Source organism: Salmo trutta, chromosome 1, assembly GCF_901001165.1.
Source record: "Salmo trutta chromosome 1, fSalTru1.1, whole genome shotgun sequence".
Taxonomy (NCBI): Eukaryota; Metazoa; Chordata; class Actinopteri; order Salmoniformes; family Salmonidae; genus Salmo; species Salmo trutta.
Window position 1 is genome coordinate 25368268 of NC_042957.1, and position 24224 is coordinate 25392491.

The window sequence follows — 24224 nt, forward strand, 5'->3', positions numbered from 1 at the left end:
GTGGAGAGAGGGAAGGAGAGGGGGAGACGGAGGGGAGTTAAGACGGAGAAGCTGAGACGGGCGGACTGACTACCATTCGCCTAGGGGACAGCGATAAATTGGAGCAATGTTCTCTTTGAGTTAAACATGGATATTCGGAAGCAGTAAGGTCATCAGCCTTCTCAGATGAGGGATCATAAAGAAAACAGGGATGTCAGTTTGAGTACTAGTGTATACTGTACCCATTAGCTGAACGACCAGGTTCTTTACATTCCAATATAGAAGCTTTTTGGGATAAGACAACTATATATCTCTCATACTGTTGAACAATAAAATGTATCATCATAGTGGGCCAAAATGGAGAATTAACAATACAATGTATCATCATAGTGGGCCAAAATGGAGAATTAACAAAACATCCCGGTCTTGCTGAGAGAGAAGGCAGCTCCCTGCAGGTCCTATTGAAGAATGGAACCAGATGAGAAATGATCAAAGGATGCCTCACCGCATGTCAACACACAAACACAGAATTTCCCTCACTTTCTCACAGGAGACCAACATACACAACGAGCCAAGTGGGAAAGGGCTGGATTTGTCTCGGACTTTGCCTCTCTCCCACTTAAGGGAATGAAGGCTTCAAAGATGTGAAAAACCTTGCTGATCCATTTACTGGCGTCTCAGTTCCTGACATGCGTTGCCTGGGGAACAGTTGCTAAGGGAGTGTAGGCGGAACACGGCCTGAATCCGAACGTTTTCCAACTTACTACTATTGACAACAAAAAAAAGAAAAAAGAAAAGCTTGGGCTCTATTTTACAAGAAAAAAAGAATCACTTGAATGTGTTTGACAGATGACTTATTTACACAGTAGGAAACCAGTCAGAACTGTGTGCGGGGTGGGGGGGGACAGGGGGGGGGGGACGGACGACTTGACAGTATGAATACCTCAGGACGAGGGCAGAATAGAAATGAAGACTAAATTTGAACCAAGGTTGGGGCAAGACAGAGCTGTTAGGCAACATGTTAGATGTTATGCAACATGGTATGCAGTTACAGAACATCCTTTTCAAAAATATAGAAAATTCTGCATTGACGAGTAAGCAAAACAAATTGCAAACAGTCCAAGTTTTGGGTATAGCAACAGTGTGATGCTGTTATCCTTGATTCCGACAGCCAAGGAAAGCAAAGCTGCAGAATCACAAAGCCTGGAAAGCCCACCGTCCAGTCAGTCAGAGCAGCTTTCCTCATTGGCTCAGAGGCCTGAACAGTTTTGTCTGTGTGGACTGATGCCCAGTTAGTCCATATGGAGCTACTCTATAAAGGACTCAGTCCAAATCTACAGCTCACAGTCACTACCACGTGTCCCCCTAGCCAAGTGCAGGAGACCAGAACAGAACACTAGTCAAGGAGGAGAATTTGTGTGTTGGACACTAGCAGAACACAAATACATACAGAGTGTACAAAACATTAGGAACATGGACTGACCAGGTGAATCCAGGTGAAAGCTATGATCCCTTATTGATGTCACTTGTTAAATCCACTTCAATCAGTGTAGATGAAGGGGAGGAGACCGGTTAAAGAATGATTTTTAAGTCTGGAGACAATTGAGACATGGATTGTGTGTGTGTGCCATTCATAGGGTGAATGGGCAAGAGTAAATACTTACAGTGTGTAAATACTTACAGTGTGTTCAGAAAGTATTCAGACCCCTTGACTTTTACATTTTGTTACGTTCCAGTCTTATTCTAAAAATAGATATTTTTTAAATTCCCCTCATCAATCTACACACAATACCCCATAATCACAAAGCGAAAACAGGTTTTTAGACATTTTTGCAAATGTAGTAAAAAGAAAAAAAAGAAATACCTTATTCACATAAATATTCAGACCCTTTGTTATGAGACGTGAAATTGAGCTCAGGTGCATCCTGTTTCCATTGACCATCCTTGAGATGTTTCTACAACTTGATCGGAGTCCACCTGTAGTAAATTCAATTAATTGGACATGATTTGGAAAGGCACACACCTGTCTATATAAGATCCCACAGTTGACAGTGCATGTAAGAGCAAAAACCAAGCCATGAGGTCGAAGGCATTTTCTGTAGTGCTTCGAGACAGGATTGTGTAGAGGCAGAGATCTGGGGAAGGGTACCAAACAAATGTCTACAGCACTGAAGGTCCCCCAAAACACAGTGGCCTCCATCATTCATAAATGGAAGAAGTTTGGAACCACCAAGACTCTTCCTAGAGCTGGCCGCCTGGCCAAACTGAGCAATCGAGGGAGAAGGGCCTTGGCCAGGGAGGTGACCAAGAACCCGATAGTCACTCGGACAGAGCTCCAGAATTCCTCTGTGGAGATGGGGGAACCTTCCAGAAGGACAGCCATCTCTGCAGCACTCCACCAATCAGGCTTTTATGGTAGAGTGGCCAGACTGAAGCCACTTCTCGGTAAAAGGCACGTGACAGCCCACTTGGAGTTTGCCAAAAGGCTTTAATGCCAAGCATCACATCTGGAGGAAACCTGGCACCATCCCTATGTTGAAGCATGTTGGTGGCAGTATCATGCTGTGGGGATGTTTTTCAGCGGCAGGGACTGGGAGACTAGTCAGGATCGAGGGAAAGACGAACGGAGCAGAGAGATCCTTTATGAAAACCTGCTCCAGAGTGCTCAGGACCTCCGACTGGGGCGAAGGTTCACCTTCCAACAGGACAACAACCCTAAGCACACAGCCAAGACAATGCAGGAGTGACTTCGGGACAAGTCTCTGAATGTCCTTGAGTGGCCCAGCCAGAGACCAGACTTGAACCTGATCAAACATCTCTGGAGAGACCTGAAAATAGCTGTGCAATGACGCTCCCCATCCAACCTGACAGAGCTTGAGAGGATCTGCAGAGAAGAATGGGTGAAACTCCCCAAATACAGGTTTGCCAAGCTTGTAGCTCCATACCCAAGAAGACTCAAGGCTGTAATCGCTGCCAAAGGTACTTCAACAAAGTACTGAGTAAAGGGTCTGAATACTTAAGTAAATGTTTTTTTTATACATTTGCCCATTATTTTTAAACAACAGGTTTTACTTTGTCATTATGGGGTATTGTGTGTAGATTGATGACGGGAAACAACAATTTAATCCATTTTAGAATAAGGCTGTAAATTGTGGAAAAAGTCAAGGGGTCTGAATACTTTCCGAATGCACAGTAAGTGCCTTTGAACGGCGTATGGTAGTAGGTGCCAGGCACACCGGTTTGAGTCTGTCAAAAACTGCAACGCTTCTGGGTTTTTCACACTCAACAGTTTCCTGTGTGTATCAAGAATGGTCCACCACCCAAAGGACACCCAACTTGAAACAACTGTGGGAAGCATTGGAGTCAACATGGGCCAGCATCCCTGTGGAACGTTTGACACCTTGTAGAGTCCATGCCGCGACGAATTGAGGCTATTCTGAGAGCAAAAGGGGATACAACTAAATATTAGGACGGTGTTCCTAATGTTTTGTACACTCAGAGTTTAGTCTGCCACAGCTGCAGGTGTTTGGTGCTCTCCCTCCACCACTATTACTGTGTGATCTCAATGTCAAGCAGCAAAGAAATGCTCCTCAATTTCCAATCTCCCTGCATCAGTATGAAGGATATCAGCCTTTTGTCTCAGCACTTACAGCCAACCTGCTATTGCTTCACACCAGTTATTTATATACCCCATTATTCCACCTCATGTATTTTTTATCTAACGGTAGGTTCATACTGGGAATCTCGGGTACGTTTAGAGAGGCGTCTAACAGTCTTCCCATGGCTGTGGTGTCTGTGGTGTCTTCAGAGGGACTAGGATTTAAGATTGGGGGTAATGAGAAAAACAACAAAATCCACGTCTTTGCCAGTGTAATCCTCTGGAAACCACAACCAGCAACATTCTGACCCGAGGAGAGTAAACTAAATATTTATTTATTGTGTGGTAAAAAACAAATGACAGAAATAGTCAGAGTAGACATAGCAATGCATGACAGAGCACAGAATGGATTGAATAGATGGATATACAAACAACTAGGGCTGATTTCATGTGGTCATTCAAGAATTGTGTGTCATTGTTGGATGTACTGTAAACGGGGTTTCAACATTATTGCTCTTTCCCCTCACACACATACACTGTGTACAAAATATTAGGAACACCTGCTCTTTCCACGACATAGACTGACCAGGTGAATCCAGGTGAAAGCTATGATCCCTTATTGATGTAGATGAAGGGGAGGAGACCGGTTAAAGAAGGATTTTTAAGCCTTGAGACAATTGAGACATGGATTGGGCATGTGTGCAATTCAGAGGGTGAACGGGCAAGACAAAATAGTTAAGTGACTTTGAACAGGGTAGGAGCCAGGCGCACCGGTTTGAGTGTGTCATGATCTGCAACGCTGCTGGGCTTTTCAAGCTCAACAGTTTTCCCAAGAATGGTCCACCATCCAAAGGACATCCAGCCAACTTAACACAACTGTGCGAAGCATTGGAGTCAACATGGGCCAGCACCCCTGTGGACCGCTTTCGACATCTTGTAGAGTCCATGCCCTGACAAATTGAGAATGTTCTGAGGGCAAAAGGGGGTGCAGCTTAATATTAGGAAAGTGGTCCTAATGTTTTGTACACTCAATCACACACACTGATCCCTGGGATACCCTGTGCTGCCCTGAGGCCATAGCTGAGTAGTGAGAGAGCCGTTTGGCTGAGTCCACGCCACTACATTTAAATTTACATTTAAGTCATTTAGCAGACGCTCTTATCCAGAGCGACTTACAAATCACCTTAAGATATCCAGTGGAACAACCGCTTTACAATAGTGCATCTAAATCTTTCGGGGGGGGGGGGGGGGGGGGTAGAAGGATTACTTTATCCTATCCCAGGTATTCCTTAAAGAGGTGGTGTTTCAGGTGTCTCCGGAAGGTGGTGATTGACTCCGCTGTCCTGGCGGAGTCAAGATATTCCAAGCAGAGAGGAAGCAGCCAGGTGTAGTGTTGCAGACAGTACTAGTTTCAACTGTAGACAGAGCAGAGACACACAGAGCAGAGATCAGCTCTGGAACACGACCAAACTGGACCTCTGCATTACTGAAGGGTCACCAGCACTGACCACAGAACAGTTCTTAACCCTGGTGGTGTTAGGCTATTCCACGACAAGGCTCGATGATGGACGGGTGTATTGGAAAGCTACTATGAACAGACAGTCATTTAATCATTGGGGTTATTTATAAAAGGGAAGAAAACAACAGTGACCTTTAAAATACACCTATCACTAAAGATTAGAGTGTGAGCTCACGGTTAGGCATGCCTGACCTTCAGGATAAATCTAAGGCGGAATTATAGACCAACAAAATTGTTAGTAAAAATAAAACACTTTCAGGGTCGGGCTGGAAGTACTAGTCTGTCCCCTGATAGTAAACAGACCTCTCAATGGAAATATAAGTGTTTGCGTGTGTGTGTGTGTGTGTGTGTGTGTGTGCTCACGCGTGTTCACCAATGCGTGCTTGCATCCTTGTGTGGAGGTGTTTCTGCACGTGCGTGTTTTTGAGAGAGTACGGATGAGTGTGTGAGCCTGCGAGGGTGTAGTAATCATCCCCCTCCATCCCCCTCCACTCCATCTCTCCAGGGTTGGTCGGGCAGGATTGTGAGTTTGCGTCACAGGGATGACATCAGGCATTAAGCACCCAGGCCAGTTACATTGACTGCAACAGCTAAATATAGACGAGGGCCGGAACAGAACAGAAGAGTCAGAATGAGGGGGAGGCTCAGGGCCAGATCCATTACACACACTAAAAGAACTCCTTTGAACACATTCAGGCCTTTTGTGTTTCTGGAAGAGCAACAAAGACCGGGTCAGATATCCTTACAAGGAGTCGTCCTACTACTCACAGTAAAGGAATGCTTCCTCTAACACTAGAGTAGGGCACTATGGCACAGACGGACACATTGCTATGTTGGGTATGTCTTTGTATGAGGTCATGCACCAGCCAGGGAACATTCAGAACGGTCCAGGGACATTCTTTACAGGGAGAAAAAGGTGAAAATGTTTTCCCCCTGAGGCATATGTCTGAATGTATACTGTAAGTATTTTAGACAAGGTAATCACACAACAAGCCTATTAGGACCAGGCCACCCACCTCTCAAACCCCCCTCCCTGTGTGTGTGCGCCGCATGTTAGCATGGAGCAATAATCCAGCTTGTTAATGACAGGGTTAATATCAAATCCATGTTAGCATGGAGCAATAATCCAGCTTGTTAATGACAGGGTTAATATCAAATCCATGTTAGCATGGAGCAATAATCCAGCTTGTTAATGACAGGGTTAATATCAAATCCATGTTAGCATGGAGCAATAATCCAGCTTGTTAATGACAGGGTTAATATCAAATCCATGTTAGCATGGAGCAATAATCCAGCTTGTTAATGACAGGGTTAATATCAAATCCATGTCAGGAAACAAGTTCACGACTTTCAGATGGCAGAGAGCGGGCCAGGTCGACTTTACGAGGCTCCAACATAAACAAATCACTTCATGAATTTATTCTCCAGTACAAACTCGCACACACCCACGCACACCTGTGTAACACTAAGAACAAGGCCATTAAACTGATTAAGTACAGGATATGAACCAGAGATCGATATACTCTATGTAACCTCATCTGAGTCTAACATGGATGGGTATGAATGATGAGAGGTTTTTCAAACATACAATATACCACAATGACATATTCCCAAGGCAGTCGCTACCAATAAACTGTTGCCAACTAAATTACCAAGTGGCCTTACAGCACTTTGAGCCTCATGCCTTGGTGTCTCAGTGAGCCTGCTGAAACAAGATGATTCATTTCATTAAAAGTGTATGTGTTGGCGGAGTCATAAATCATTGGACGATGGTGGCAGGTTTCATTAGGGGACAGGAAGTACCACAAAGAGACAAAAAAAGGCCAGATACACACCGACCGGACTGACACACGCACGCAAACAGACGTACGCAAACACACAGAATCTCCAAATTCTTTCTTACTCACTGAACAATCTTCACAGTTAATTGTCCATAAGAAACCAAATCTAGGCCGTTTAACCAAAAAATGTCATGGATGATTTATCTTTTGACTGTAAAACTGTTAAATTAAAAATCCCATGGGCAGGGTGTCTGGGATTGAAACGTTCCTGACTCACACAGAACCAGTTACCATAATGAGAACCTTGTCTCTCCATCTTAACTTCAAATCATTGCAATTCCTTTACAGTCTGAGATGCAGACAATATATACTGCTGCCTGCTGCCATACCAGGATTTAGAACTCCATTCATCATTCATAACACAGTACAGTACAGCACCTTGACCACCACCAGCCGCTTACACTACAACCATCACACACACACACTCTCCCCCTATACTACCTGTCAGGGAGTGTGCATGCGTGTAGCAGGAGGGAGGCTCAGAGGATTTAGAGCAATGGGTTTTTAGAAGTGGAGAGAAAGCCTTAGCCGAGGTCTCCTAAGAGTGATAGGGGCTCGCTGTAGAATAGCTTTTCATTAAGAAGGCCTCTGAGTATCAGTCCATTTCAGATCCTCGCTCTCTCACACACACACACACACGCACACGCACACACACACACACACACACACACACACACACACACACACACACACACACACACACACACACACACACACACACAGAAAGAGTTAAGCCAGCTCCTAACCTTGTGCTGTAAGTTTACCATTGTACTCAGCAGGGGATAAGTGTTTTGTGATTCCACCGGACACACTGATGTGGTGCCTGTTTGCTACATCCTGCTAGTCACAGCCCCCCCACCCTCCCACCCAGACCTGCTTTACTCTACTCCAGGGTTGTCTGCCGCTGTGCCTGAACACAAACTGGCAACCATCAGCCTCTCCCGGTACAAGAATGTTGGGCTCCCGAGTGTCGCAGCGGTCTAAGACACTGCATCTCAGTGCTAGAGGTGTCACTACAGACACCCTGGTTCGAATCCAGGCTGTATCACTAACGGCCGTGTTTGGTAGTCCCATAGGGCGGTGCACAATTGGACCAGCGTCGTCCGGGTTTGGCCGGTGTAGGCCATCATTGTAAATAAGAATTTGTTCTTAACTGACTTGCCTAGTTAAGTAAAAGGTAAAATGTTTAATAAAAATGTTAGAGAACACCGCCTGCAGGCAACCAAAGTCTCCACCGCCTGCCTGGTTAATATGGGAGGGGACTGAGGGAGTGGCGAGGCTGGAGAGATGACATGCTTTGGGATCAATAGACCAAAACCGTCCATATCAACTCTAAAGTATATTTAGGCAAGCAGGCACTGTCGAGCAGGGAAACTGTCCGATTGGCTCATATTTGATTGAAACACTGAACTCAAACAGGGAATTCTACTCAGAAGTGTGTGTAACGTCACTGGGCTAAGGAATAGTGTTGTGTTTAGTGTTCTTGTGTTCAGTGGTGTTGTAGGCCTAGATCTTACCTTCTCTGCATCTCCAGGTCCTCTGGCGAAGGTCCATTCTGAACCTGGGGGCTCTGTCTTGGCAACGTGGGGCCTGTAGAGAGAACACAGAGATGGTCATACATCTGCTCGGAGAAAACGGCCTCTGGACTCGTCGCTTTTGACTCAAATCTCAACTCCTAAACATTGACGTCAATGTAGTCTGATTTCTTTTCCACCAAGTCGTTTCTCAGTATTTCTTTCAAAGTTTGAGACTTTCATTTCTTTCAAAATCAGGATACATCAAACCCAAACCGCACTTCAATTACCTCCTCCTAAACTCTCTTTCCTTCTCCTTTTCAGGCCAGACCGATCCTTTTAAGCATAATTTACTGTCGGCCGGCTGGGTTGTGACCTAATGTCTGATCCACTCCCAGAGCTGTCCGTCAGCCTTCTCTCAAAGGTACTCTAACCAATCAGCAATCATATCCACTGACGGCACTGGACCGCTGCCAAAGGGTCATGGAGTGACAAAACCATTGATTAACTGGGGATTGTAGAGACAAGGCCATCAAAAGAAAACACAAACACACAATCAATCAGTGAGAGAGCTCCACGTGTCAGGGACCAAATATATATTGTTGTTGACAAAAGGTATCCATGCTAAAGGGGTTTTAAGTGATTCACTGAAGCCTACGTTTGATAGGTGAAAAGCCTCTACGGTGATGGCCAGACTAAGAGAGTATAGATGGAAGTGGGCTTGGATGCCCAAAAGAGAAGAATCTTCAGAGGCTGTCAGTATTCTGTCTGACTAGTGTCTGTGTCGAGCAGTGATACATTGATATGCTGTTCCAGACAGACGGAGAGAGGGACAACGAGGAGTAGAGGGAGGGCTTCAGATCTGAGGGAAGAATAAGGATTTTATCTGGAAAGGTTTGGCAGCAGTGACTCATATATAACCTTCTGTCCCTACACCGGACCTGCTAGTGACAGTCCACCACAACCACCAGCTACAGGCCTCTACACTCCTCAGCAACAAGCCGATCTGCTGAACAAGCATATACCACCTATGAACTGCTACAAAATGGGATATAATGTTGTGGATAAAGTTCGGAATGACAATTTCATGTGTACTTTCATGTGTACAACGTCTAAAGACCTGCATCACTACACCGTATTTGGGTGTTTTTGGAGCCTTTGTTGGTGTGTTTTTTTCAGGGCTCCCATACTGAGGAAGTGATTCGCTGTTTGGGGTAAGTTGATCAAAAACAAGTGAAATCACAAAAAAGGTGTCTGGACCCTTCAGTAACATGCTATTTACATCAAAAATAGAGATTTGGTCATACAAAAAGAAAACGGATCCTTTAAAAGGCTCATTTAGACCCAGCCTGGCCTCTTTTGGCATGGGCCTCTGGATCAGTGCAGCATTCAACAGGTGATGGGGGGGCCCTTGGAGCCCAGAGGGGACCTGTTTACCAGGTATGGAGGTACAGAGTATAGACAATTATGTGATGGAGCTGAGCTGAGCTGACATTTTCTGTCTGTTTTCTTCGCCTACACAACCTAAACAGCAGGAAACAGTGGCAATGGGTTTGAGAGGAAGAGATTGAAGACAGCGAGAGATACCACTCACTCTATAATAATCTTTTCCAGTGTCTGGGTAATGATGGCTGCAGCACAATGACTGCCAGTGGTGCTCTGTGTGAGCAGGGAAATGGTCAGAAACTGATCCCAGGCCTGTTATAACGAGAGGGGAAATGAAATGTGTGACGGACAGTCTCAGCGCTGTGGTCACTCTCACCAAACAGCAGAGTTGTAAACACAGGAGAAACGGTCTCCTGGCCGATGATAAAGTAGTTTCTCATAGATCCCAGTGTAAACAACACCAGTCACCCAGAGCATGACTCGCAGCAGGCCTGAGATGGGGTGTCTGTCTGGACAATAACAGTGTTGTGAAAGGGCCACTCCCCTTGCAGAGAGTTAGAAATTGAGCTAAATTAATTTTGGACATGGAACTAGGAGCAATGCATTCAGATAATCCCGTTATGTAATGAGAAACAATAAGTAGCTACATGGGGAAATGTGTTTTCTTCATGTACACCAGCACTGAACAGTAAAGAAACTCCAGCTCTCATCTATAATGTCTAGATTTATGTTGTGGAACGAATCACCCAAACCTAATAATAAAGCAGTTTCCTTTTCCAACCACTAAATCAAGCAGTATTAGGTTAGTAGCTAGCCATCTGGAGCAGATAGCATCAGGCAGGGTAGTGTGGGTGAGGTTTGCTCCATCCTCTGTCCACAGCATTACTGTATTACCGTCAGTCCTGCTTCTTTTTATATGTTGGCACAGCCCATGAGTCCAGGATGACCGCACCCTCCATCAACACAGCCACGGTGTGTGTGTGTGTCTGTGTGTGTGTGTGTCTCTGCCTGTGTGTGTGTGTCTCTGCCTGTGTGTGTGTGTGTCTCTGCCTGTGTGTGTGTGTGTGTGTGTGTGTGTGTGTGTGTGTGTGTGTGTGTGTGTGTGTGTGTGTGTGTGTGTGTGTGTGTGTGTGTGTGTGTGTCTGTGTACATTACAGTCAACAACTCACTCCACAAAATGGAACCAACAGGCTTCACCACCTTCCTACCCCTCTATGTAACCCCCCCAGACATGGGTGGATCTGTGCCTAAAACGCTTCTGTAGCCGTATTCAGAGTATTCAGAGCCAGGTAAGACAAAAGCACTCCCGGTTGGCCAGCACCCAACAGCACTTAGTCTCTGTAAAGATAGGCACTGAGTTTTCCTCTTTTAAATCCTCTCACATCATTAGATCCCATACTGGGACTGAAATACTTCTGCTGCATGGCTTTACAATCCATTCTAACAGCATTGTCTATGGATAAAGTCCGACAACAGTACATCCACAGTTAAATTACCAATGTTTAATCAAGACTTCCCCGTTACTGAAATACAGACCATACATGAATCTCTGATTAATGCCCGAGAATGTGTCACTGGACTGAGAAACCTACAAATGGTAAGATCGCTTTTTCAAAAGGCCTAGGACCACAAAAACTGAGGTATACCTCACAAAACAAACGTGCACACAAACACACACACACACACAAATCCAGTGTAACAGTAGGAGAAGTCCCATTGAGCCAGGGAACAGAGAGAGCATCATCACACCTACATGATGGCAGGGAGACTGCAGGTCTCTTCTGACAGCAGATATAGTGCCACAGTCCATCATCCAGGCAGTCTTTAGGTGCTCCGACCACAGCCCTGGACCTAGTCTTAACCATAGCCATAGACCCAGTACCAACTAAAACCCCAGATCCAGTCCCAAACTCAGTCCCAGGCATCATGGCTCCGCTGGCAGCCACCCCATCTGCAGAGTCCTGGGAGCTCAGATAGAGCACCATGTTTCTGGACACACACAGCGCCCCGAGCTGCTACTAACAGTACGCCACGCCTGGAGCCAGGGCTACGCGGATGCTCAGGTCAATAAGACACACAGCAGACAGGCAGGGAAGAGAGAGAGAGAGAGAGAGAGAGAGAGAGAGAGAGAGAGAGAGAGAGAGCGAGAGAGGGGGAGAGAGAGAGAGGGAGGTATTTACAGGATGTGGTCCCACGCTCCGGTTGGTCCGCGCGGCGCACTTCCTGGTCTTGATCAATTATTCATGGGCGAAGGGGAGAGAACTGTCCCCCCCCGCGCCCTTCACCTCATCACACCGTGTGTGTATCAATTCTAGAGACAAACCAACTCAAAAACCCAGAGGGAAGACATAGAGAAATGGAAACAGAGACACAGAAAGTGGCACACAAAGTAAGAAGAGTGTTGTATACTAGAGAAACAGCTACAAACAAGAAACCAGAGCTTTCCTTTGATCACACTGCACCGGACCATGAAGGTATTGTACAAACAGCCTGATGGGCTCTCTTCTAATGTGTTCTTTTCTAATTAATGACATGTGTTGGTGTCCTCCCTGTTACATCACACAGATCTACAGAGGAGATGAAAGGAAGAGAGGAGGAGATGAGGGTGGTCTCGGAGGTTGTCCTCTTTCTGTGAAACAGCCATGTTGTGTTCCAGCCCCTGTAGTGTCTCTCTATTCCTACTTCACTGTTTCTGGGTCAGGAAGACGTAAATCACTGCCTCGGTCTGTTCCCTGGACTGCTGACCTGGGACCTGTGTGATGGGGCTCTGTGGGGATAAGTCATCATGACCCAGTCATACTGCTGATGAAGAGGACCAGGTAGAGCCCATACATACTGCCGATGAAGAGGAGCAGGTAGAGCCCTATATATAGTGCTGATGAAGAGGACCAGGTAGAGCCCATACATACACCTGATGAAGAGGATCAGGTAGAGCCCTATACATAGTGCTGATGAAGAGGACCAGGTAGAGCCCTATATATAGTGCTGATGAAGAGGACCAGGTAGAGCCCATACATACACCTGATGAAGAGGATCAGGTAGAGCCCATACATACACCTGATGAAGAGGATCAGGTAGAGCCCTATACATAGTGCTGATGAAGAGGACCAGGAAAAAGTTGGAGAGGAAATTATGACAGATGTACTTAAGGTGAGCCAAAATTACTTTTTGGGAGGCCATCTCGGGTAATGGTTATTGATCAATCATGTTGAGAGATGGGAGGCTGGCTCCCCACTGACCTGAGAGACCACAGGCCCAGTCTAATTACCCACAGTCCTCTACATTCTGCTGACAGGCCCAAGGCAGGAGGCACTCAGAGTGAAATTACACATGACTTGGCAAAACGAACAATTATCATTCCACTCCACATGCATTTTCTGGTCCAATATACTACTAGAAATGTGGACTGTTAATATTGTTTACTGTTCAGTGTGCTTTGGAATCAGAGCGGCAAATACATGTTGAAGCATTAGTCCTTTTCTCTAGTGACCAGTAGTAAGTCATTATAGTATAATGTGTTGAGAAGCTTCTGCTCATTTCCAATTAATCTAATTGCACCAATCAATAATCTAAGTAACAACAAGAGGACCAAAACAAGTCTTCATCTCCACCAAAACATCAGCTGATTCTCTTAGTCTCACCTTACAGATGTAAGCCAATTATATGTGTCAACAACAGAGACGTAATGCATCCCCAAGTGTTCCATCACTTTCCCAGAGTGACATTAACACCTTCTAGCTGCCTGTCTCATTACTTCAACCCCAACACTACTGCTGTAACACTGCGTGCAACCCGCAAATGAATCCCCCCAGAGGAGTCAGGAGAGTCTCGCAGCTTTAACACTCACAAACATGCAGTGTCTAAACAATGGCTTCCCCATTTGTGAAATGGTGTCCTGCTACTGTTAACAGGGTGACAGATGTACCGTGTGTGGGCGCTTGGAGAAAAACGAAGAGTCATCAGGCTACAGATGATTGGCCCTCCTGACTCCCCAGGCTCACTATCCCTAGGCTATAAGAGTTTCACTGTAGTTTGGGGTGCCAATCAGGTTCAGCAGTTGTGATGGATGATGTTAGGTGCTGCATGTCAGAACATCTTCCTTTACGGTTACAAAAACAACTTTAGAGGAGTCCAGCTGTCTGCGACGGCAGGCGGCCTGTGATAGAATATTAATGACTGCAGTGCAACCATTCCCGTCTCCCATAGGAAGACAGACATACAGTACAGACATGTAGACAAATGTAAGGACGGGACAGGCAATATACACTACCCACAAACCCTGGCACCTTTCCAAGGTGGGGTCTTATTCTGGGGCAGAGGGGGAGACAGGGGGTCTAGGTGACGGTAGGACAGTGACCTCTCCCCTCTACTCCCCCTCCCCCCTGTCCTTAGCAGGGATGTCAGCAGCAGAGCTTGCCATCTCCATTACCCCAGGGAGGGCCACTGACACAGACGCAGCACCCGACACCAGGCCAGCTCAGGTGGCTGGATGCCTCAGCTCAGGTCTGACGTAACATCACCTAATAAAAGCCGCTCTGCTTGGAAACACTACGGCCATAAGTGGACGCAGCGCAGGTCCCCTTCCTCCATAGGAGAAGGTAAACATTGTATTTCTGGCTCAGCCACAATGCTATGGGAGGCGACCGGGGCTATAGAGCCCCAGACCAGGCCAGCTGGCACCTGTGGATGAGGTCATCATGAAGCTCTGCCAACGCCTCGGAACAAACAGCCGCTACGGAGCTCTAGACCCTAGGCATGGAACTAACAGCCTCTACAGAGCACTAGACCCCATCCTCGGAACTAACAGCCCCTACAGAGCACTAGACCCCAGCCTCGGAACTAACAGCCCCTACAGAGCACTAGACCCTAGCCTCGGAAACTAACAGCCCCTACAGAGCACTAGACCCTAGCCTCGGAAACTAACAGCCCCTACAGAGCACTAGAACCCAGCCTCGGAAACTAACAGCCCCTACAGAGCACTAGACCCCAGCCTCGGAAACTAACAGCCCCTACAGAGCACTAGACCCCAGCCTCGGAAACTAACAGCCCCTACAGAGCACTAGACCCTAGCCTCGGAAACTAACAGCCCCTACAGAGCACTAGACCCTAGCCTCGGAAACTAACAGCCCCTACAGAGCACTAGACCCTAGCCTCGGAAACTAACAGCCCCTACAGAGCACTAGACCCCAGCCCAAAAGATTCAGCACCCATGGGACTGTTTTGCATTGTTAGGACATTCCCAATTTGATTAGTAACCATGCATTTAGAGACAAAGCTTTCCACAGGGCACGCCTTGTACCAAAAACACTCAGCTTGCACTGAACACTCCGAGCTAGCTGAACGGAGCTAACTGAACACCAGTGCTGAGGAGATGAGTATAAGATGCAGCAGCCAGGCACCGTGTTTGTCAATCTGCTGATTCAGTCTTTGAAACGGTGTGTGAATTTCACTCTAGCACTCAGAACTATGCCTATCTGTATCTGTTCTGTCAGTACTGGAGGGTTGTACTGGTTGTGTGGACTCGACAGAGCCTGTCCATTTCTGACTTTGCAGCTTGGAAACTCAGTGACAAATTTGATGTGATTTTTCTTTCTTTCAAAGATCAGCCAAGCACAGAAGCAGAGGTCAAGGCTGCCCTCTCTCTCCTTGCCCTTTCTCCTTCTGCCAGAGGCTTACTGTTGCTACAGAGCACCAAAGTATGGAACACAGCTTAGCCAATCAGGAGAAAGAGCAACTGATCTGTGACCAACCATAAGAGGACTCGTGTTCCTTCCGGCGGAACTGTGTTCATCACCCATGGGGACAGTGCATTTAGAGTAGATTACACTACAGGCAACTAACACCTCGTTTTCACTGACACCTCGGATAGAGCATAACAAATTAATGTTATACAATTTACATAAAGACTTGTGTTAGCACTACTTGATAAGAGAGGCACTCTTCAACTACTGCAATGATCCAGAGCATGCTGTCGGCAGTTTAGTAGCCTCCCCCTCCATCACTGGCCTACCCATTACGCCCATCAGCTGTCCCACTATACAACACCCTTCCCCACCTCATGGCACCAATACCCAACCAAATCTGCAACCCCTTCACCCACCACCCTACCAGTGCAGCTCTACTCACTGCTGAGGATGATCTGAGCGCGACTGATCTTCTGCTGCGGCTGGAAGCGGCTCACTCTGGGAGCAGGCATGTCTGTGGATGCCTGGGAGGCCTTCTCCTCCTCTGTCTCTACAGCCCTACACCAAGCAGCAGCAGTCTCTCCCCCTCACAGAAGAGCTGGAGGCCGCAGTCTTAGGGAGTAGAGCACCAAACAGCACAGTAGCAACCCTTGGCTGGGTCACACCAAGGGCCCTCGCTCTCTGGTTCTCACTGCTCCTGATGTCTGGTCTCTCCCTCTCTAGTCTCCTTCCCTGATAAGTACAGTGTTGTAGTCTCTGGTAGGCACAGTGCTGGGGTTTCTCTCTCTGGGCTGTGCTGGGCAGCTGTTCTGTCCGTTTTAGTAGTAGTAGTAGTAGTAGTAGTAGTAGTAGTAGTAGTAGTAGTAGTAGTACTAGTAGTACTAGTAGTACTAGTAGTAGTAGTAGAAGCAGGCTGGCTGCTAGCGGAGAACCTCACAGCAGCATGGGCTATGGCAGTCTGGTGCCAAAGAGCATGAGCTCGTCAATAAAAAGTGTGGCAGGCAGTCGGGCGTCACGTCACACCAACCTCCAAATCTACTGGCCGAATGATGCAATGGGGATCACATGGTGGTATGAGTTAAGAAACAAACACAGCAGACATCCTGAGACACTGTGGTAGGTGTCGGCACCCCCCCTTCTCTGTCTATCTGCAACCCTCAAAGCCAGTCCCTGGAGCTGCAAAAACAAACTCCTTTTGGCTCAGGAATGCAGCTTGTTTCTATGACAGAGTCCCTGGCAAGGGTAGGCCACACACACACACACACACACACACACACACACAAACACATCCCAGACCTGGGTATAAATACGTGTATTTGAGTATTTGATATTTATATCTTCTTTTATTTGTATTTGAGTATTTGAATGGTTATTTGTAAAAAACAAATATTTGACCAAATTGTACATGAAAGTATTTTCAAATACTATTTTCAAATACTTGGGTTAAATGCATGGGAGTTTGAGTGCATTTGAGTATTTTCAAATACATTCCAATATTCAACTACTTGCACATGCCACCGAGACGGGCTGTAAAGGTTCAAAATACTAAACAACTTTCAATTTTGCCCCGGTCCAAGGAAAACACAACTCCAAGGTCCAGACACAAAAGGAGACAACAGGGACCCGGGACCAACGTGACAGACTATCAGTCAGCCCTGCTCCTGTGTTGTTCTCACACACTGATGAGGTCATGGTAACAGGCATACTCGCTCTGTATTCTTCTCTGTCAACAGGCCATCACAACACGGTATTAATACCCCAAAGATACACGTCGATAAATCTACCCCTGATCCCTGACACCATGCTGGGTTGTGTTGCTAGGGCTGTAGAGGGCAGAACAGGGGCAGCAAGGGGTGGTGGTTTAGGGGGGCCAGGGACCCATAAAGAGAGGGACCCCACTGTGTAGAGTCAGTGTGTGTTCAGCTGTTTGCCTCAGGGCACAGACGGGCGTCTGTCAAAACGAAGGTCCAAACAGAAGCTGTGGAGTTGACTGATACACATCTGAAAAACACTGTCCCTCCACCTTCTAACTTGTGTTTTGTAGCCTTACATGGCACTTTCTCGCACACACTGCCTCCTTTCTCTTCTCTCTATATATCAATCTGTCCACAACCAGATGAAAAGGAGGGGATTACAGCCAGACCACAACACCGACAGGCATCCAGCGGCCTGACCATCCCTTCAGTCCAGTCCTCTTTTACCCATTTTAGGAGAACAGAGAGGAGTCCGACGGAGGACGGCTGTATGTCTGTCTGTATGGGCTTCTATGGGTTGGTTACTGGACATGACTGACCAATCACAGAGTGACCTCAGGTCACAGCCCAGAACTAAGGTCAGCTACTGCCCAAAACATTTACCAGCAGACTGCATCTCTGACTTTATACATAGGGATGATCACGCATGTTAAAGCTGAGATCTGCATAAGGTGAAACAGCACCCCTGGTTACCCCAGGTGCATTTGTTATTGTTTTGTTTTTTAAACCGAGGAGATGAGCTTCATGGTAAAAAAAGAAAATCGGGGTACATAGTCTGCTGTTCTATCATGTGTGCAATGATGTTCAATGATGTTCAGTGATGTTCGAGGGGGAAAATAATGTTGTTTGAAGTAGTATGGTGGATCCCACTCTAAGGATTCCAGCTTTGAAGTTAGGGTTTAATGTTGGACCTAGACATGGGGAGAAGACGGTTGCTTTGGTGTGACCGGAGGAGGGTCACAGACCTCCATCAGACTTAACCCCTCATCAGTCACCTGACTGACGTGTATTACCAAACTTCACATGGCCTCACCAGACCACAAACACCGCCTTGTCTCCGATGGTAACCGATCGCTCCTTTGTCCTGGTGCACACACACACACATTCCTTCCTGGCAACGAGGAAGAGAAAAAAACACACCAATGCTGTTGCTGTCCTGTTCTGACAATGGTTCAATTGACAGCACCTGGGACTCGAGAAGGAGAATAGGTGAGGTCTGCCAAGGTGTGGTCTAGCTGGTTTCTGGGTAAACCAAATCCCACATAAAAAAATGTCCAATACGGCCATTTTTAACTTGATATCAAATCATTTCTGGCTAACAATTAAGTACCTTACTGCAATAGTTTTAAATTAAAATGGTCAAAAAGAAACAAAAATAGCTTCTTAGCAAAGAGCAATTGTTCAAGCAAGATTTTTTTCTAGGACTGTCTGGGAGTGGTTTGAATGGGGAGGGGGAAACTGAAAACTAGCTGTTATTGGCAGAGAGGTTTGGAACTCTTTCTTATTGACCTATTAACTAATTCACCAGGCAGGCCAAGTCTACATCCAACCAAAACAGGCAGACATTACAGGCAGTCTTTTCAAACAGCTCTTAAACTAAAATGGCATTATCCTTTTCACAATTTCACAGTATTATTCCAACCTCAGTGTGGAAATATATATAAAAACACAGAAGAATCTCGTTTTTGACAGCAGTGGGTCTTTAAGCATTTCCACACAGACAGTCAGACAGCTCATAGTTAGATGATGCACTCATGTCTGTCAGCAGGCTACACCACCTTGTCACAGGCCCTATACAGAGCAAACATCTCATTTAACCCCCGACCTCCCTGACCCTGACCTCCAGCAGTTCATCCCTTCTCTGCCCAGTGGTCCAGTGTGTTATCTGACTGGGAGGGAAGGCGGCAACAGACATTTTAGAAAAGCCCACATGCCTGAGTCTCAGACAGTAGCAGCACGGTGAGCACACAGCTCCTGTGTCAGCGTCACACTAACCAGCCTAGCGCCGACTGCCTGCCATGTGATTCCAAGGCACACATTTCACTCTGCTAAAATTAGACAAGCTACTGTAGAGACCGTAGAGACTCCATGGATATACAGAGCCTTCAGGAAGTATTCATTACCTCTTGACTTATTTCACAGCCTGAATTCAAAATGGATTCAATATTATTTTTCTTCTCACCCGTCTACAAACAATACCCCGTAATCAAAGTGAAAACATGTTTTTAGATATTTTATCTAATGTATTGAAAATGAAATACAGAAATATCTCATTCACACTAGTATTCACACTCCTGAGTCAATGCTTTGTAGAAGCTCCTTTGGAGGTGATTACAGCTGAGTCTTTCTGGGTAAGTCTCTAAGGGCTTTGCACACCTGGATTGTACATTACTTGCCCATTACTATTTAAAAAATTCTTTAAGCTCTGTCAAGTTGATTGTTGATCATTGCTAGACGTCCATTTTCAAGACTTACCATAGATTCGTAAGTCAAAACTAAATAGGCCACTCAGGAACAATTCATGTCATCTTGGTAAGCAACTCCAGTGTAGATTTGGCCTTGTGTTTTAGGTTATTGTGCTGCTGAAATGTGAATACATCACCCAGTGTGTTGGAAATCAGAGTGAACCAGGTTTTCCTATAGGATTTTTCCTGTGCTCAGCTCTATTCTGTTTATTTTTATCCTAAAAAAAATCCCTTGTCCTTGCCGATGACAAGCATACCCATAACATGATGCATCCACCACTATGCTTTAATATATGAAGAGTGGTACTCAGTAATGTGTTGTGTTTGCCACAAACATAACGCTTTCTATTCAGGACAAAAAGCATTTTTTGCAGTATTACTTAAGTGCCTTGTTGCAAACAGGATGCATGTTTTGGAATATTTTTATTCTGTACAGGCTTCCTTCTTTTCACTCTGTCATTTAGGTTAATATTATGGAGTAACTACAATGTTGTTGATCTATCCTCAGTTCTCATATCACAACCATCATCCTCTGTTTCTCTCCTCCCTCCCAAGCAGCAGTGACAGTGTTCCTAATCAAATCAAGCTTTATTTATGCAGCTCATTTCAGATTGCAACGCAACGTGCTTTACAGGAAAAAACAAATAAAAAACAATGAAAATAAATGCTGAGATATTTACTAGACAACAAACCTAAGGTACAAAACCAAAGAATGACACAAACTGAACTACTAAAAAGCACCCTAAGGAAAAGCAAAGCTAAAAATATGTGTTGTAAGATCTGTTTTAAATATGTCCACAGTTTCGGCCCTCAGGTTCTCCGGCAGGCTATTCCATAGGCTGGGGGCATAATCACTAAAGGCTCCCTGTCCATGCCTTCTGGTCCTAGGCTTTGGGAGAGTTAAAAGGCCAGTTCCAGAGAACCTGAGGGACCTAATGGGTATGTTATTTAAAAGCATATGGAGGAACAATGGAGCGGCAGGATTAATCAAATCAAATTGTATTAGTCACATGTGCCGAATACAACAGGTGTAGACCTTACAATGAAACCAACAATGCAGTTTAAAAAATACAAATAAGAAATAAAAGTAACATAACAAGTAATCAAAGAGCAGCAGTAAAATAACAATAACGAGGCTATATACAGGGGGGACCGGTACAGAGTCAATGTGCGGAGGCACCGGTTAGTCGAGGTAAATCTTTTCAGTCTCCTGAGGGGGAATAGGTTTTGCCGTGCCCTCTTCACGACTGTCTTGGTGTGATTGGACCATTAGTTTGTTGATGATGTGGACACCAAGGAAGCTCTCAACCTGCTCCACTACAGCTCCGTCGATGAGAATGGGGGCTTGCTCAGTCCTCCTTTTTCTGTAGTCCACAATCATCTCCTTAGTCTTGATCACATTGAGGGAGAGGTTGTTGCCCTGGCACAACACTGCAAGTTCTCTGACCTCCACCCTATAGGCTGTCTCGTCATTGTCGGTGATCAGGCAAACTTAATGGTGGTGTTGGAGTCATACCTGGCCGTGTAGTCATGAGTGAGCAGGGAGTACAGGAGGGGACTGAGCACGCACCCCTGGGGGGCCCCTGTGTTGAGGATCAGCGTGGTGGATGTGTTGTTACCTACCCTTACCACCTGGGGCGGCTCGTCAGGAAGTCCAGGATCCAGTTGCAGAGGGAGGTGTTTAGTCCCAGGGTCCTTAGCTTATTGATGAGCTTTGAGGGTACTATGGTGTTGAACACTGAGCTGTAGTCAATGAATAGCATTCTCACATTGAAGGCTTATCATGTCTAAAAGGGACACCTATTAGAATAGGAGTATCATCACCTAGGATGATAAGAATATACTGTAGAAAACACTGGGGTGTTAAACCCTCTAGTAGTCACTGCTCCTGGGTGCAGTTCTATGTACGACCAACAGGGGGTAGAGAAGAGCAGAGAATCAGATCCATATCTCAACCACAGTCCTCAAATAAAGTTGCTCGCAAACAGGGTTGCTGTACCTCAGCTGTAACCTGTTCCAGCCCTCAGTGGTCGCTGTAGCCCCATATAGTCAGCCCCAGCCCCGTGCTGGAGTATGCTGCTGTAAACAGCTTACTCAACACAATGGAACTTTGACTGAGGCAGGGCCAATTAAAGTGTCCAATCGGGCTTCGCCTCCCCTCTGTCAGCCTGGTAGGGCATTGTTAAGGCCAGGCTAAAACGCTCTGTATCCCAAAGCCTAGCCCGGGGGGGCCTGATGAGGCAAAAAGTCCTTGGTTAAGACAGCTCACATTACAAACAGTGTTGCAAACAGACAGACAGGGGAAATGGAGAAGGCAGAAACATCTCCACTCTCTCACACACATTGAGGATATCCTTATAGACTCCTTCAAAGTTTCAGCAGCCCCCAGGGTCTCCTCCTGTCAGCAGCAGGCTGCACCAGGCTCTGACAGTGTGATAACACCCACACCACTGGAGAATGCCTCATTAAAACAATTTCCATAATCAAGCACATCACTATCAGGTTATTAACACAGGCTATTAGAGAGCAGTGAGAACCAAGGATCCAGCCTTAGAGAGAGATAGGGGCTAGAAGTCACTGGGGTAAACAGGAAATGGTCTAGTCAGGGACAAAGAGATGAAGAACAGGGAGAGAGGCAGGGGGACATAATGTTATCAGCAGCTAGGGTATTCAATGTTCAGGTATTCAATGTTTTGCTCTGCAAACATATTACCAAGCCTGCTCTGCAACCATCCTACCAAGCCTGCTCTGCAACCATCCTACCAAGCCTGCTCTGCAACCATCCTACCAAGCCTGCTCTGCAACCATCCTACCAAGCATGCTCTGCAACCATCCTACCAAGCCTGCTCTGCAACCATCCTACCAAGCCTGCTCTGCAACCATCCTACCAAGCCTGCTCTGCAACCATCCTACCAAGCCTGCTCTGCAACCATCCTACCAAGCCTGCTCTGCAACCATCCTACCAAGCCTACTCTGCAACCATCCTACCAAGCCTGCTCTGCAACCATCCTACCAAGCCTGCTCTGCAACCATATTACCAAGCCTGCTCTGCAACCATATTACCAAGCCTACTCTGCAACCATCCTACCAAGCCTGCTCTGCAACCATCCTACCAAGCCTGCTCTGCAACCATATTACCAAGCCTACTCTGCAACCATCCTACCAAGCCTGCTCTGCAACCATATTACCAAGCCTACTCTGCAACCATATTACCAAGCCTGCTCTGCAACCATATAACCAAGCCTACTCTGCAACCATCCTACCAAGCCTGCTCTGCAACCATATTACCAAGCCTCTCTACAACAAAAACACTCCTTCCTCTGTCCAAAACAGCCAGCCCTCATTGAGAAATAGCACCAAATCCACTTGGTTGGATATTACTCAGGATAGTCCACAAATGAATCTAAGGGAGTGCAGACAAGCAGCATAATCTCAGTCTGTTCTAAGGCCTCTCTGTCTGAGGTTACTCTATGGGCTTGGCGCAGCACAGACTGCTGGAAATGGAAATGTAAGATAAGTTGCTGAGGTGGAAACCATTAAGTTGAAACTTTAGAGGGAAGAAACTACACCCAATTCAAGGTTGCCACGTTCACGTCTGTTAACTTCGATCACGGCGGCTGAGGTGAAAGTCTCAGCGGGAGCCAAGGACCTTAGGTGAAACTCGCATTTTATTCCAGTTCATTTTACATCTGATTCACAAGGACCTTGATCATATGATCATAAAAGCATGTCCAAAGCACAATACCTCAGATAACCCTTTATGGGTGGTAGACTGCAACCCGTTATACTATATCACAGCCAACCCGTTAAGGGCAATAGACTAACAAGGCTCAAGATTCAAGGCCTGGTTATTCATATTAAATTTGACCGAATGAAACCCATAATGGTAGAGTCTTCCTCAATGGGCTTGACACCTTGTCCAGCTGCCCGACAAACCTGCCCGCTCAACCCCATCCCCTTATCCAGACCATCTCTGGAGACTTTCTCCCATTCCTGACCACTGGCTGCGTCCACTCTGACTTCAAAATAGCCAGAGTTGTTCCCCTCCTCAAAAAACCAACAATCGACCCCTCTGAGGTCAACTACAGACCGGTATCCCTTCTTTCTTTTCTTTCCAAAACACTTGAGCATGCAGTCTTTTTTCTTTTACTTTTTACCCCTTTTTCTCCCCAATTGGTAGCTAGTCTTGTCCCATCGCTGCAACTCCTGTACGGACTCGGGAGAGGCTAATGTCGAGAGCCGTGCGTCCTCCGAAACACGACCCACCAAGCCGTACTGCTTCTTGACATACTGCTCGCTTAACCTGGAAGCCAGCCGCACCAATGTGTCGGAGTAGACCCCGTACAACTGGCGACCTCGTCAGCATGCATGCACCCGGCTTGTCACAGGAGTCTCTAGATGGGACAAGGACATCCCGGCCGTCCAAACCCTCGCCTAACCCGGACGATGCTGGGCCAAATGTGTCTCCCGGTTGCGGCCGGCTG

At 46.4% G+C, this 24224-nt stretch overlaps 1 protein-coding gene across 6 annotated transcripts in view; it reads right to left on the reverse strand.

Moving 5' to 3' along the window:
* The window catches only part of enah (ENAH actin regulator), a 131266-nt gene that overhangs the window by 25056 nt on the left and 81986 nt on the right, over window positions 1-24224 (reverse strand). For 5 of the 6 annotated variants that reach the window (XM_029750320.1, XM_029750306.1, XM_029750339.1 and 2 more), the window contains exon 4: window positions 8455-8527. In XM_029750320.1, the coding sequence (XP_029606180.1) occupies window positions 8455-8527 (73 nt within the window). Of the gene's footprint in view, window positions 1-8454; window positions 8528-15963; window positions 16465-24224 lie in introns of those variants that run through there. The other variant, XM_029750331.1, reaches the window with a different exon arrangement.